Source organism: Vitis riparia, chromosome 15, assembly GCF_004353265.1.
Source record: "Vitis riparia cultivar Riparia Gloire de Montpellier isolate 1030 chromosome 15, EGFV_Vit.rip_1.0, whole genome shotgun sequence".
Taxonomy (NCBI): domain Eukaryota; kingdom Viridiplantae; phylum Streptophyta; class Magnoliopsida; order Vitales; family Vitaceae; genus Vitis; species Vitis riparia.
In genome coordinates, this window is record NC_048445.1 from 7,449,001 (window position 1) to 7,464,249 (window position 15,249).

The 15,249-nt window shown below is 37.1% G+C and overlaps 1 protein-coding gene across 1 annotated transcript in view; it reads right to left on the reverse strand.

The window, feature by feature from the left end:
* LOC117932274 (CCR4-NOT transcription complex subunit 1) overlaps positions 1-15,249 on the reverse strand; it is a 74,900-nt gene that overhangs the window by 32,188 nt on the left and 27,463 nt on the right. The window contains exons 15-33 of the mRNA XM_034853446.1: positions 12,430-12,645; positions 12,226-12,307; positions 12,050-12,117; positions 7,342-7,487; positions 7,076-7,184; positions 6,845-6,991; positions 6,644-6,691; positions 6,442-6,570; positions 6,113-6,349; positions 5,865-6,005; positions 5,691-5,776; positions 5,490-5,595; positions 5,288-5,383; positions 5,032-5,184; positions 2,591-2,773; positions 2,257-2,489; positions 2,033-2,168; positions 1,824-1,946; positions 1,028-1,072 (exon numbers count right to left, since the gene is read on the reverse strand). Coding sequence (XP_034709337.1) covers positions 1,028-1,072; positions 1,824-1,946; positions 2,033-2,168; positions 2,257-2,489; positions 2,591-2,773; positions 5,032-5,184; positions 5,288-5,383; positions 5,490-5,595; positions 5,691-5,776; positions 5,865-6,005; positions 6,113-6,349; positions 6,442-6,570; positions 6,644-6,691; positions 6,845-6,991; positions 7,076-7,184; positions 7,342-7,487; positions 12,050-12,117; positions 12,226-12,307; positions 12,430-12,645 — 2,484 coding nt within the window. The remainder of the gene's footprint in view (positions 1-1,027; positions 1,073-1,823; positions 1,947-2,032; positions 2,169-2,256; positions 2,490-2,590; positions 2,774-5,031; positions 5,185-5,287; positions 5,384-5,489; positions 5,596-5,690; positions 5,777-5,864; positions 6,006-6,112; positions 6,350-6,441; positions 6,571-6,643; positions 6,692-6,844; positions 6,992-7,075; positions 7,185-7,341; positions 7,488-12,049; positions 12,118-12,225; positions 12,308-12,429; positions 12,646-15,249) is intronic.

Sequence of the window (15,249 nt, forward strand, 5' to 3'; positions counted from 1 at the left end):
CTGAGGGGGAGTGTTGAGCTGTAAATAGATTAAGAGAATTATTTTCCTATTATGTTAGTTTCCTATTTCTGTAAATAGATAGTTTTATGATTTAGGAATAAGTTAGTTTAGGAATAAGTTAGTTTCCTATTATATCTCTTATTTCTTATTTCTTCTCTTGTAATCTCCTATATAAACTGTGTGTATAGTCAATCTAATAGACAGAACTTATTATTCTTCATCCCTTATTTCGTGTCAATTGTTTCTCATGGTTTCATCAAATAATTTTCAACATTACTATCACTATGACTAATAGGATCCTCTAAGGAATATAATCATATCCAATTGTTATCTTATCCTCCCTATCAGTGTTAATATCTACCCATTCTCCTTCTTCGTCCACCAACTGCAATGGTATTTTTTCATATACATCAATGATAAGATAATGATTGTATATGAGATTAACCACTAGGACAATCAACAATTCCCCTATTCTTTCTTCTCAATCTCTCTTTTTCCCTTCCATTTAAAAGGTTAATTGGAAGTCAAATAAGCCCTTATTTCATAACAGGTTTGACCAAGTGGGGACCCAATACAAAACTCATGAAGTCTATATCAAAAGTCCACAAAAGTATAGATGATAGAACCCATTAAAACAAAAATGTATACTAAAAGCCCACAAAGGCCAAAAACCCTTAGGATACTTGAGGCATAGGCCTCAGCAGCCTTGAAGTTGCAGCCTCAAAGCTACAAGCCTCGAAAGGGTGGGGCTTAAGCCTCAATTACTATAAGAGGGCATAGCCTCAAGGCTAATTTGTAGAGCCTCAAGGCATAACCCTCAATAGCTTCTGATAAAAAAAAACCAAAAAAACCCTCAATAGCTTTTTAAAACACTAAGGACAAAAGGAAAAAAAGAATGGTGCAAAAAGGATGCAATTACATAGTTATGTCGTTATCTAAACTCAGAGCTTCTATATTGATACATATAATCAACAAGATATCAGGAATATCCTGGCAACACCCACCAAGAAGTTAAAAAGAAACATACCTGAAGCTCTGATTCACTAGCACCATTAGCTACTAAAGTTTCCAGCTGAAACCATGTTTCAAGAAACAAAGAAAAATGGAAATCAGAAGAGCAATTTGAAGTAAAGTGAATTTCATGCAAAAGAAGCAATGTTGGAAAACCCAAAGAAGACAAGAAAAAAAGCATAAGAAAGAATCATTGACTCTGTAGCTAACACAGGAAAATAAAGAAATGGTGTATTTTGAAGAAAGTAGAGGATACACCTCTTGAGGACAACATAAGGATTAGTCATTTGAGAAGTTTTAACCATGAAATACTGAAGATCCATCAATGAATACACCAATGGAAAGGAGTGATTGATTCATAATGAAGGTGCCAAAGGACAAGAGGTTAGGTCGAAAAAATGCAGGTAAAAGGCAGCAAGAAAAGAATCGATTGTCAAGAATCTAATGGAAGATCTGGTCTCAGTAAAGGTAGATGGCCCAAAAAACAATTCATGAAGCCAGACCCATGTAGTTGGGACTTGGGACAAAGGCTTGGATGAGTTGATTTGACTGGAGTAGAGTTGAATTTTAATGCATGAGAAAGAGCCCCAAACAAACGATATCTTAGTAAAGCTAGATGGTGAAAAAGAATTCATATAGCTGGACCCATGTGGTTGGGTAAAAGGTTTTGGCTGAGGTTGAGTTGAATTGAGTGATGATACATAAGAAAGAGCCTGAGCAGATGCACCAACAGCTGCCCAACACACACACAACTAAAGAAGACTAAGAAGAAAGAATTAAAGAAAGGAGGTAGAAAACGAGATATGCACAACCTTTTCTGCAACAATTTGATACTTATCCAATGCATCCCTTGTGACCAAAGATTCTGAGATACTAATTCCAAGGCGCTCGGAGGCAACAGTTGAAGGAAATGATTGTGAAGCAGTTACCAATTCCTTGCAATAAATTAAAAGCATATATCAGTGACAAGAAATAAGTCTTTCCCAGCACAAAAACTCATAATAGACAAAATTCCTCTAACTTTCACAGCATCGGATGGTTCCACAGAATGCAAATCAGAGGCTGAAGCAGTTGAAGGAAATGAAGCAACAACAGAATCATTTTCGGAAATGTGCTTGATAACACCATCCCCCATTCCCATGTGAGTTGAGGAAGCACTGAAACATAAGGAACATATTTGAGAAGACAGGAAAATGAATACTAGAAAATTTGAGAAACAAAGGAACTGGATAAAGGAAAAAACACCTAAGGAGCTGAACTGAAGTAGACTCCAGATCCTCAGTGACGAAATCCAAGGACTGAGAAACTGCCATGAGCCCTGAGTTTCCAGGGCTAGATGAGTAAATAGTGGGGTCAAGTTGTACTAACGCTGAACCATGTGAAACAGACTGGCCAGCACCACCAGGTGGAGCTGAATCAGCAGGCAACATGTTTGAGCCTTCATTAGATTGATTTTGCCTAGGAAGCTGAACAAAGCCCTGAAAAGAGAGCGCAAGGTTTATAATGCCTTCATCAATTCCATACCATTAAGCACCAAATCATACAGGACACATCATACAAAATATTGGCATGTCTATACCTCATAAACCTGCTGCTGAGAAAGGGATAAGTGGCCAGGTTTAGGGCGCAGGGCCTCCGGTAGAACAGCCATAGAACCTTGTGTATACATGCTTCCATCAAAAAAAGTGGAACCAATACCTTCTCTGTGCTTCCTTCTTAAAGAAAGTCGTATCTCTAGTTCCTTGTCAATTGTTTGTACAGCCTGTATACATGAAATACCCACAAATAAGTTAAAATCATGCTGCCACAGATGAATTGGATTGATTTATCATCTTGAATCTTTGACCAATCATTTAAGTGAGAAGAAGAAACAACAACTTCCTTCTGCAGTTAAGACTTTCCCTGAAAATTTTATTGGTGGTTTTCTTGATGCCATGCACTTGAGTGCAATTCATGAAATAAACAAGAGCCATATACAACTTGTTTAGGATTATCCTAGCAGTATTTACATTTATTTCCAAAAGAAATGCTCCTGAGAAACATTGCAGAAGCTTGTTTTAATAACAAAATCCAATCAAACTAACACCTAGTTCTGGATTAATTTCAACGATGATGATGATGATGATGATGATGGAGCACTACATTCTACTCTGTACACACTCTCACAGATGGCAGAGTGAATCCATCCACAAAGTAAGGAAGAAACAGTTTTTTTTTACAAGCTCAAAGCCTCTCAAAAGCATGACACAACCATATGGAAAAGAATGTTAAAAGACCAAATTCAGAAGAATGCTAAGAAAGTTTTTCCCCAAACCATAGTGATTGATGATATTTCCTCTACAGTCAGTAAAATATAATCTCCTATTTACACAAACTACAGTTGGGTAACACTTGCAGAATGTAGAGGAAATGAATCCTGTGGAGGGAACAAAGAGGAAATGAAGAGGATAGAAGTCACAGCTAAGTGTAAAACAACAGAATTTTTTCAATCCAATCAATAATCTAGAAGGTCAAGAATCAGGAAAGTAACTACAGGAACTAAATCAATTTACAAGTATTTACAGTTCTAAGATTTGAAACTTGTGCATCTTTTAGGACAAGGGGATCACAGAAACTGGCAACAGAGGTTGTCTCTTTTTCAAGTCCAGGATGAACCAGTTGCACCATCAAGAGAACATCACTCTTAACCCCAAAACACTATCTGATGAACAAAATTTCTCCCACAAAAATAGAGTATAAGAGAAAAAACTTTAATAAAGACTTAGGTGGGCTTTCCCAAATACTTCTTTCCATAACAAAGTTTTATTATTCTTTGAGTCACCTTTTGCTATGATGGTTTCCATGAAATAAGCTGATTGTGCATATATCATTTAAATCATATCATGAAAATACTTTAACAATAAAGCAGAACATTAATATCATGCCAGAATACACCTAAGCTGATTTCATTTTACATTTGACTAAACACAGCCATGATTTTTTTGATAAGTTTCCCTAAGCACAGGCATGATGCACATGCTATTAAATGTTGATGGATCTGACATAGGAAATCCAGGTCAATTAGGGGTTGGACCTGTGATTAGAGACCATTGTGGTATGGTCTTTAGAATTTTTTCAAACCAACCCCCTGTCCCCTGAATGTTGTAATGGTTTCTCTAGCTTGTACATGTTTTTATTTTATTCTCGAGATGTATGGTAGATTTGTTCTTCCTTACAAGAAGATCTTTCTTCTTTTCCTTTTTGATCATCTTTTGTAAATTCTGGAAGAACTTTATATCTTCATTCTACTCAAAAATTCATATCAATGAATTAATTTGCTTTGTATTAAAAAAAAAACGAAAAAGAAAAACATGAAAGGGAAAGAATATTAAGAAAATCTCACTATGTCACTTACTGATTTTAAAAGATGGAACTCAAGGGTAACTTATATTAAGAACTGAGTTCCCCCTATCATAAAGCTGAAAGCCCTACCAAAGACTATCAAAGCAATGTGTTTCCTCATGTGGTTCAAGGTTCTGACAGTTCATACAGATTACATGACGGATATCAGCAAACACGTTTAATGCACATATTCACACACACACACACACACACACACACATAGATACTACATACACACACACATGAGCAGTGGAATAGTAAACAAAAAAAGACTTACATAATCAAGAATAGAAGGTATCAGTGGGATTAGATAATGAAACCTGTAACAGCCTAAAGCAAAAGGTTTTAAATACAAAAACAGAGAAAAATATGATGGTACCATAGTGGTACCTACAGAACAAAAGATCCGGACTGTTGAATATATATGGTGAGATCTAGGTTGTTGAACGAGGGTAGAAATAAATGCGACCAAGGTACAAGGATGCAAAAAATGGGACCAAGGTACACGGGTACAAAAAAAGGGACCAAAAAATGTACCACCTGATTAATGATGCATTTTCAGTAGGTACCGAAAAAGTATATTCCTATACTGTAACCAGACCCCAAAAATAAACATGCAAAACAATGAAGCTAACTAACCATATCCGCTGCAGCTCGTTCCATTTCTGCACAGGCCTTATCAAGGTTATCATTGGTAACAAGTTGTACAGCTTGTTCTAGACGTTCATTGGAGATAGTCAAACCCTGAAGCAAATTCCCCAGTTGCCTTGCCAATGAAGCCCGTAGTGGTTCCTAGCAGTAACAAATGTCACTGTTTACAAACCAAATAACAGAAGCAGACATTCAAATGACAATGGAACACCAAACTTATCAAATTTAGTGTGGAATATGAAACCTTGCATGTTACATGAGCTAAACTTCCTGCCAGATTTGATACCATCGCATGTGCTGCATTATATATGAGTGCCTCATCTGACTCCATGGCATAGTCCTACCATTGAATTTGGTTACAGTGAAAAAAAAAAGAAAGAAAGAGATAGAAAAAGAAAAACATATAAATACGATTATGTGACCATATTGCACAACCATAGACAAACCTTTAGAACAAGCTCCTTTGTCGTTTGAGAAGCTATATTAACACTCCGCTGAACCATACCACTCAATACTTCTTTGATAGCTCTATCCATGGCAATTGGAGTAACTCTACAATAAAAAAAATGAGATAATATTTATCAAAGGACCAATGATCAATATACTTCGTAAACAGGAAAATATTGTTCTTTGCAATGGCTTCAAACCTCTGAAAATGCAAGTGCAAGCCCAAAGCACTAATCTTCTGGTTGATGATAACATGAGTTCCAATATTAGGTATTAGGGTAGTAGGCTGCAAGCAACACAATAACCAGATTAGCAGTAAAGACCGCAGCGATAAAAATCTAGAACACTGAAGAATGAAGAAAATGGAACCAGACCTGACTAACAGAAAACGGTAATTGTGATGGGGTGGCTTGTAACAGTCCTTGAGCAGAAGGTAGCTGATCAGACAAGCGTAGAGCTACTAGCTTTTCATCCTCCATCAATGTTCCAGTAGGAAGATGAAAAGGAGCAGCATACTGACCCATCAAATCAATTTAAATTCAAGATGCCAAAGAAAAGGAGGAAAGAAAGAAGAAATCATAATGGCTAACATCCAAATAAGAAATATTAAACATATACTAACCTGAGATAACAAATGTGTGTGCCCACCAGTGTGAGGACTGGCAACCTCAACAGGTAACTCAACTTTATTTGGCGTAGATACTATTGCAGATTTAACTTCAGAAATCATTGGTGGATGGGACGCCCCAATATCCTTGTTAGAGAAATCAGGATTCCCTTCAACTTGTCTTGGACGGTTTTCAAGGAGAGAAGTTGGTGTTATGTCTTTCATATCCACACCAAGGTTCTTGAACAGGACCTGAAACACAAAATGGATATGGCACATACATAAATAAATACAGAATCTAAGTGCTAAATTCAGCCATATGAGCAATAATAGCAATTGTGTACCTCGATGTCAAACTTTAGGTTCATTTTCAAATTTGGCAGTACATAGATCTCAGCAAGTAATCCAAGAATACCCATGGTCCAGGGATTAGGAGGTTGATATGCTATACTGTTCCGACAAGGTTCTAGGATCTGCAGCAAGTAATAGATTGTAAAATCATAATGAACAGACCAGTGTACATATCAATCGCCGGAGTAACTGTACCTTGGAGGTAAATGGAATTACAGCAATCATCAACCCCTTCTCATATGCCTGACATGCAAGGAAAAGAGCATAAGAAAAGAAGGAAGCTAACATCCAATGATAGACCAAGAAATATAACATTCATTTCTATCTGAAAGATAAAGAAGAGAAAGTTAGCAAGGCATAATTTACTCCTCAAGCCAGCATTACTAAGAATATTACCTCTATGATCAATGATTTGGGATCTATCTCACGGGCCTTCAGAACTTGGTTCCTACCAATTGTAAATTTCCCAAGCCAGCTACCCAAATTCTTTAGCAGTGAACGCTCTTCTGAACTTGATTTTATAAGCTCTGATCCCAAAAGAACCTGAAAGAAATACACTCTTGCTGGAAATTGTTTCCATTGATAACTGTATTCAAATCAATGAATAAATGGTTTTAGGAAACAAACTCTGCAGTTCTCATAAGTGGCTTGGACTATCTCCTTATTCAAGGCCTTTGAAGTAACTTTGTCTAGGAACTTCAAGTACAAATCATGAAAATTCGGCTCAATGCTTGCTCTGTCAATAAGACAAGTCAGATATGAATTACAGAGGTAATATAAGAAGAAATGAGAAGGAGGACGCTAGGGGTAGTATCAATAACACAGAGAAAAAAAATTATATCGGCATACATAAATATTACATAAAACCAAAAATAACTCATCAAGATTGCAACCTTTTCATCACCATATACTGCGCAAACCAAGGATAGTACTGCTCTTTAAAAATTTCAGTAAATTCTTTTGCCTTAGCCTCAACATTTGCAGCTGAAATATTATTAATTATAAATGATATTTTGTCCTGAATCTCTAATGCTGGGGCCTGCAAAACAGAAATTAGATATAATAAATGATTAATTATAGGAAAGATAAAAACACATAGCAAAGTAAAATGAGGAGCTGCAACATTATAAAAAATGGAATACGCTCACATGGTCCAAAGAGTTGTTTCAAAGGTGACAGTTCCTATAATCGGCATCTAGTTATCCAGTTCTCAATATACCTATGATTGTCAATGCCTTGATTACTAAGTATCAAGCTTTTGCCCTACTACAGATCGAAGCTTTTGACAGTTCTGTTCTAGTTAAGAATATATACAGGCAGCTTGAAAACCCAACCATGCACAGAACCAGTACCTAATCAGGTTCCTGATAACCAACTATTTCACCTCAAGATCTTTAACTCTTCTAGAAAAATAAAGGAAAAGCTTTCAACATACCGTAAGAATGATTTCATTTATGATCAGAAAGCTTAAAATAGAAAAATAGAGGATCTACTGCAATTCCATGTCCTTCCTATTCATACAAACATTTGTCTCTAAATAGATGATCATTTAGAATCCATCCAAAATAACTAAATAAAAGAAACTAAAAGATACAAAAAGAATAGCAGAAGCCCATCTTCATTCTTTACTTTTTTAGACTAGATGAAGCAAGACCCACTACAATTAGACAGGCTTCTAGATGGCTATGAGTTAGGATGTCATCAAGTGTTTGTTATTACTGGCAATGGAGAATGGAAAACAGAATCAAGGTAAATGATAACAAATATGATACATAAATCAATACATTTCGCTCTCCATCAACAAAACTGAAAACAGCCACGTAGAAAACCTCCTAACAGGGAGTTTTAATGAATCTCAAAACTACCAAATGACCAAAACCCTAATATGATCAGTCACAAAGCCAAGTTAAAACATGGAAAAAACATTCAAACTGATTTGCAGAAGTATGGCCCAGACGCAGGAGGTTTATGATATCTAGCTGGGCAGCCAAAAGGAAAAAATTATTAAACTTGTAAGAATACAAACCCAATTTCGCAAACAAACAATAAAACATATGTTTCCAACATATTTATGCCACTGTTCCATTTAACCTCCAGAAAGCTCTAGGCACCACATCATCTATCTAGTATATGTCATTTATTAGCCAATGCTGCCAAGCTCAAAGAAACATGGCAACGCAGATTTCAGGAAAGGCAAAGTGTATGGTTTACAGGAGATGATGGTAGTCTGATTGGCTATGTTGATTTAGCAAGGTTGTAATGACTAAGAACACGCAAGGCAAACAGCAAAAAAGTAAATGATTAAATCAAGGATCTACACATGAGAGAAAGCTGGTAGTCATAGTTGCACCAACTATTGCAGCATAGAAATCTATTAGTCTACCTTGAAAATTTCAGAAAAATGCATGAGCAAGGACTGCCACAGGAAACAACTACTCCACTACCCACTATATTTATAGACAAATAAAAACAAAAATAATAAAATAAAATGGGAGAGAGAGAGAGGTTGGGGGTGGGGAGCATGAAGCGCACAATTGGTATCATAAAGAAAACACCAAAAAAAGAACAAAAATGGACAAAACCTATTTCATACCTAAACTATCGATAAAATCTAATGAGGAATCAACATTAACTTACAGAAACTACACCAAGAAAACAAAGTTTTCAAAATGTGCTCCAGGCTAAAATTTCTGAATTTTCCTTGTCCTCAAAACGTCTCTATTTCCAATTTTTCCAAATGCACTAAATTACAAACAAAGGAGCAAGCTCCATAACCTCCTTTATTTTCTTCCAACAAACAAAACTCCAATTCCCTGGCAGCAGCTCCTTCAAATACTTGAGAAGTGCCTAAGAAAACACGAAGAAAGAAAATAATAAAGCCCAAAAATCCTAGCTAAATTAACTAGAATATAGATGGCCGATCCCTTTTTGATGAGCTGGTCCATTGTAAGGATTTTCTCCCATACGGTCATCTAACAAAAGTAAATGACTTTAGAAACTGCCATAGGATCATAAACTGTCATTGCTGGAAAAGACTCCAACCATCTCAGACCTAGAAAGCAGTATAATGATTTAAAAGAGAAGTTATCATTCTTTGTTGGCTTCCAAACCATCTTATCACCAAAACCTTCTCTTCCAACAGCTAACACGAGATTTTGGAGAAGTGCATACAGCATTACCAACTCTCTAATCATGGAAGCTTCTCCAAAAGCGAGGGGACAAATGGCCAAGATTGCCCACCTCATTTTGAAGATCCACCACCTAAGCATGCTTGTCCAAAGCAATCTCAGACAAAACAGGAAATAAGTCTTGCAATGGGTGGGGTTTCATTGGAACTTCTTGTGGGGTGGGGGTTATTTGGAGAAAAAACCACATCTAGTGAGATGGGATATCACTTGTAGGGAGAAATATAATGGAGGCCTTTGCACTTGAAACCTTTCAATCCTCAATAAGGTGCTATTGGGAAAGTGGGTGTGGAGGTTTGCCTCTGAGGACAAGCCTCTTTGGAAAAGAGTTATTTTTGGGAAGTATGGAGAGAAGGAGAGGGTTGGTGTTCTAGGGAAAGTGGCGATGGTTTTGGCGTTGGGTTGGGAAAGGTAATTAGGAGAGGGTGGGACACCATTAATAGAAGAACCTTTTCCAATGTGGGTAATAATAGAAGGGTGCAGTTTTGGAAAAATATCTAGTATGGTAAATCAACACTAAGAGATTTTTTTCCCCTTCTTATAATTCATATCCTTGACAGAGGATTCTTAGGTGGCAAATGTTTGGGACCATCAGGGAGAGGATTGGGATTTGGAATCCCTATTTTCAAGGAATTTGATTGATTGGGAGTTGGAAAGGATTGAGAAGTGTCTCTCAAGGCCCCAAGGAAAGGCGGTGAGAAAGAATGAAGATGATAGGCTAGAAGGGATTGATGCTAAGAAGGGGAAGTTTAAAGTCAATTCCTTCTATTCCTTTCTAGGGCAAGAAAGAACAGTTTCTTTCCCTTTGAATGCTAATTGGAACTCAGCAGTCCCAACCAAAGTAGGTTTCTTTGCATGGGAAGCTTTTTGGGAAAGGTTTTGACATTAGACCTATTATAAAACTGGGAAAAAAATAATAAAAATCTCTTCTTCCTTAGTTTTAACTTCCAATAAAATAGGCAATTTTTTTTTTTTTTTTATCAGAAACGAAGAAGATTATATTAATAAAAGAACAAATACAGGAGAGAGAAAAAAAGACAATAGAAAGAGAAAAAAACCAAGGGAATGATGAGAGGTCCTTCCTACACAAATACCAAGGAAAAACACCCAACAATAGAACTCTAAAAACAAAAGAAACCCCATCAATCTTCAAACTCTTGAAACGCAAACCCCAATCCAATTGAGTTGTAGAATGCTTAGAGGAACTCCTCTAAAAGCCTCAGTACAAGAAGCCCATAGAGAAGAATAAAACCGGATCAAATCCCAAACCATCTCTTCCATTCTCCCTTTATCCTCAAAGATCCTATTGTTTCTTTCTTGCCACACCATCCAAATCAAAGTAAGGCAAGCAATTTGCCAAAGTGTCTTGCCTCTTAATGAGTTCCCCAAGCCTTTAAAAGAAATAACCAACATGTCCTCAAGGCTCCTTGGAGGGACCCAAATCAAACCTACTAGATTGAACAACCTGTGCCAAAGTCCAATGGTAACGGGACAATGAAGAAAAAGGTGGTCAATCGACTCTCCATTTCCTTTGCAAAGAATGCACCATTGAGGACAGAGGGCTTTGTAGGGTCTTGTCAATTGCAACTTGTCATTAGTGTTTACCTTCCCATGTGCTACTAACCAAGCGAGGGCCTTAACCTTTGAAGGGACTTTTGAGCTCCATAAAAACTTGGCCGGAAGGAACATTAAAGGATTTGAAACTTTTGACAAGGCATAGAAAAAAAATTTCACTGAAAACGAGCCTGACGAAGACAAAGACCACGCTCAGGGGGAGAGTCATTACCACACAATCATTTGGTGAACGGAAATAAAATTTAGTTTATTAAACCACCCATATTCTTTCTCTCTATCTTTCTAATTAATCAGACATGTTCTCCTGAAAAATAAGTGGATGTAATGTAACCAACAGTTTTGTTTCAATTACTTGAAATTGGTAATTCCCCTTTTAGAAAACAAACTGAATAAAATAAAATCCATAGATTAGGAACCAACAGGAAATATTTGGAGAAGCAAAACTGTCAAATCTCATCTAAGATTGCTTGGAATTTACATCTATGTGATGGTAAACATGGCAGTCCTGTTCATTATACACTTCATCAATTGGGCAATAAAATATACTTTGCTAACTTATCCATGAGAAAACTAATTAATGTCTACATGAAAATTATTAACAATGTATAAGACTAGTTGCAAGACAGGATCATTTCATAACTAACAGCAATCAGAATAGAGTAGGCAAAGTGAAACATTAAAAGTTAATTTATAAGGAAGAGCACTTCATACATCTGAGTCAATGGCAATGTTTTGCAGTGCTGCTTAACATGTGACAAATTGAATCTTAATCAAAAGGGGCAAGTAAACTGCCTTCACAGGATCCTCACAAGATATGGCAGGCAAATATAGAATACAGTACCTCTATGGGAGTTTCTCTTCTCTCTGAAGCAGCCACAAGCGTTTCAATGTTCATAGCAGAGCCAAACCCTGCATTAAATGAATGTTATCTAAGCATGCATACAGATATTAAGCACAAGAAAAAAAAAAGCTATATTTATGCAGCAGAATGCATGATTTAGAAGTAATTAAAATTACTAGTAGAAGTAATCCCTCGGAGAGGACGGATAGATCCAGGAGATGAAGACACAGTGGCTGGAGCATTAATTGAATTCAGAGACTGCATTTTTGGTAGGAATGAAGAAGAATGTAAGCTAAATTTTGAATCAAAAAGAAGGTGGTTCCAAATGTATACATTAAATGAGCAATGTGAGATGAAATTGAAATTGAAAAGGGGAATACCTTGTCAATACTAGTTGCATCACCCGAGGAAGCAACCAAAGGCTCCCCAGCAGGAGCTACAAGTGGTTTTGTGGAGTTAGATAAAGTTACAGATGCTTTATGCCTATCATCAAGAGAACTTTGAAGTCTATGTTGAAGTGGAAGTGAAGAAGGCTGCCCAGGCTGCCCAGACTGTATGCTGCTAGCTCCAAGTGATTGTAATGATGATGCAGACATCTGAGAACATAAACAATAATTACTAGGCTGCATAAAAGCATTTGAAAGTTGAAACAACTGGTGGTAATATATTTTTACAAACTAACCACAGGAAAAAATATAATAATTTTTAAGCTGATAGGGACAAAGATGCCAATTTGGTCAACCACAATACTACTTAATCTTTGGCACTTGTCTAAAGTGATATAAAAAGATGAGATATCACATTTTCCTGTTCACTTTATGCATTGGATGGAATGATATTTGAAATAATTTACCTTCTGCAAGAGCATGTTAATAATAGTAAGGCAACATGAACAATCATAGTTTTTGAAAACCAACACAGCACCATTAATCATACCGTAAACCAGGGTGGTTTTTCTTCTAGACAGCTGAACAGATCAACCTGAGCTTGAAAGTTCATGCTCTCATAAGACCAAAAGTTCAAGGGTGTCTAGGTAAATACCAACTTAGCTCAATCCCAAACACAAGCATGGGTTCTGGTCAACAGAAAGGGAAGTCCAAAAATATACTAGACTCAGATTGGTTAGTTTATAACACCCTAAAGGGTGTTTTGGTGGCAGCAGTGTGATGAAGGTGGTTTCAAAATGTAATGATAGTGATGCAGGTGGCAGCAATGATTTTGAGACTCTGGTATAATGAAGTTAAATATTTGAAGCTTAATAAGGTAAATAGCACAAGGTTTTAGTAAGAAGACCATAATACCTACCAAACTTCTATTAAAAATAAATGAATAAAGAATGCCCTATGAGAGTGACAACAATAACAACAATGATTTTTCTTTTTTATCAAAACAATAACAATGATGACCATCACCACCACAACAATGACAACAAGAACCATAACAACAGCAACAATAATGGTAGAAAATAGGAGAATAAATTAAGTAATATGCAGAGTAAATGTGGTGAAGTCGATGTATATGGTGCATAGAATTATAAGTCTACTATGCACCATCTCTGAAAAAAAAAATTGATAGGAAACCACGCATGAATATATTGATAAGATAAAATAGTACATAAGGAGGATGAGAAGTCCTCCCGCCAGAATTAAAACTAAACAACACAAGAAAATAACATGACACTACACCGTCTCATTGGAACTACACACTGCTAGCCAATCTAGTTGTAAAACGTTAAGGGGAATGCCCTTAAAACCCGCTGAGCAAAAAGCCCAAAACAAAGCGATGAAATGAATGGAGTCCCAAAGATTCTCTGAATTCCTAGTTTTGTCCTCAAATATCCTAACATTTCTTTCCCGCCACACAACCCAAATTAAAGCTATGCACGCATTTTGCCACAAAACCAACCTTCTCTTGGACTTGCCAAAACCTTTATAATTGATGAACATCATGTCTGAAATGCTTTTCGGAGGGACCCAATCCATCTTGGCTAGCTGAAATAGTCTGTGCCAGCAACCCAATGTCACAGAACAATGAAGGAATAGATGATCTGCTGATTCTCCTTGCCCCATACACAACTTACAAATGTCAGGGCTAAGAGCTTTGTGGGGTCTCCTCAATTGTAGCAAGTCATTGGTATTTACCTTCTTGTGTGCCACAAGCCAGACAAAGGGCTTAACTTTGAAGGGAACTTGAGAGTTTCATACAAACTTAGAAGGGAACAAAGGAGATGAATCAGGCGTTTGAGACAAGGCTGTAAGGAAGGACTTGACTGTAAACAGTCCTGAAGACAATAAGGACCAAGATCTCGCATCTGAAGCGGAGGTGGATAAATTCATACAATCAATAGAGCGCATGAGGCGTTCTAGATCTCCTATCTCATAATCGGTTAGATTACGACAAAAATTAAAGTTCCATGAGAAAGGGCGAGCCGAACCAAGAATTGAATATATGGGAACACTTTTATCCAATACTACTCTAAATAGTCTTGGATATTGGTCTTTGAATATTTGGTCCCCCCACCATAAATCTTCCCAAAAGCGAATTCTTTCCCCATTTCCTACGACCAACCGAGTATACTTGGAAAAATCCTGAAAGACTTGTGCAATGGCCTTCCAAGGACAACAATGTGACCACCTGACTAAAGTGTTGGCATCCCAACCATTTGAGTGTGTCCCGTATATGCTAAGAATGACCTGATGCCGTAGAGCTGTACTCTCCCTAGGATACCTCCACAACCATTTCCCTAAAAGAGCGCGATTCCTTAAAGGAATCTTCCCAATCCCCAAACCCCTTTTTACCCTCAACTTACACACAGCATCTCAACTAACAAGATGGTCTCTTTGCCTTCCCCAACCCCTGACCAAAGAAAGTTCATTTGCATCCTCTCAACTTTTGCAGCCACTGAAGCGGGTAGCTTAAATAAGGAAAGAAAGTAATAGGGCATATGGGTAAGGCAAGATTGGATAAGAGTTATCCTCCCCCCGAAGGATAAGTATGTCTTTGCCACCCGTCTAACCTCCTAGAGATTCTCTCAATCACTGGATCCCAGAATCCATAAGCAGTTGGATTCCCTCCCAAAGGAAGACCCAAATAAAGTATAAGCCAATCTGAAGCCTTGCAGTCAAGCAACAATGCTAACCTAGAGAGATGATTCTGATCAAGGTTGATACCAAAAATATTACTCTTGTCAAGATTGACTT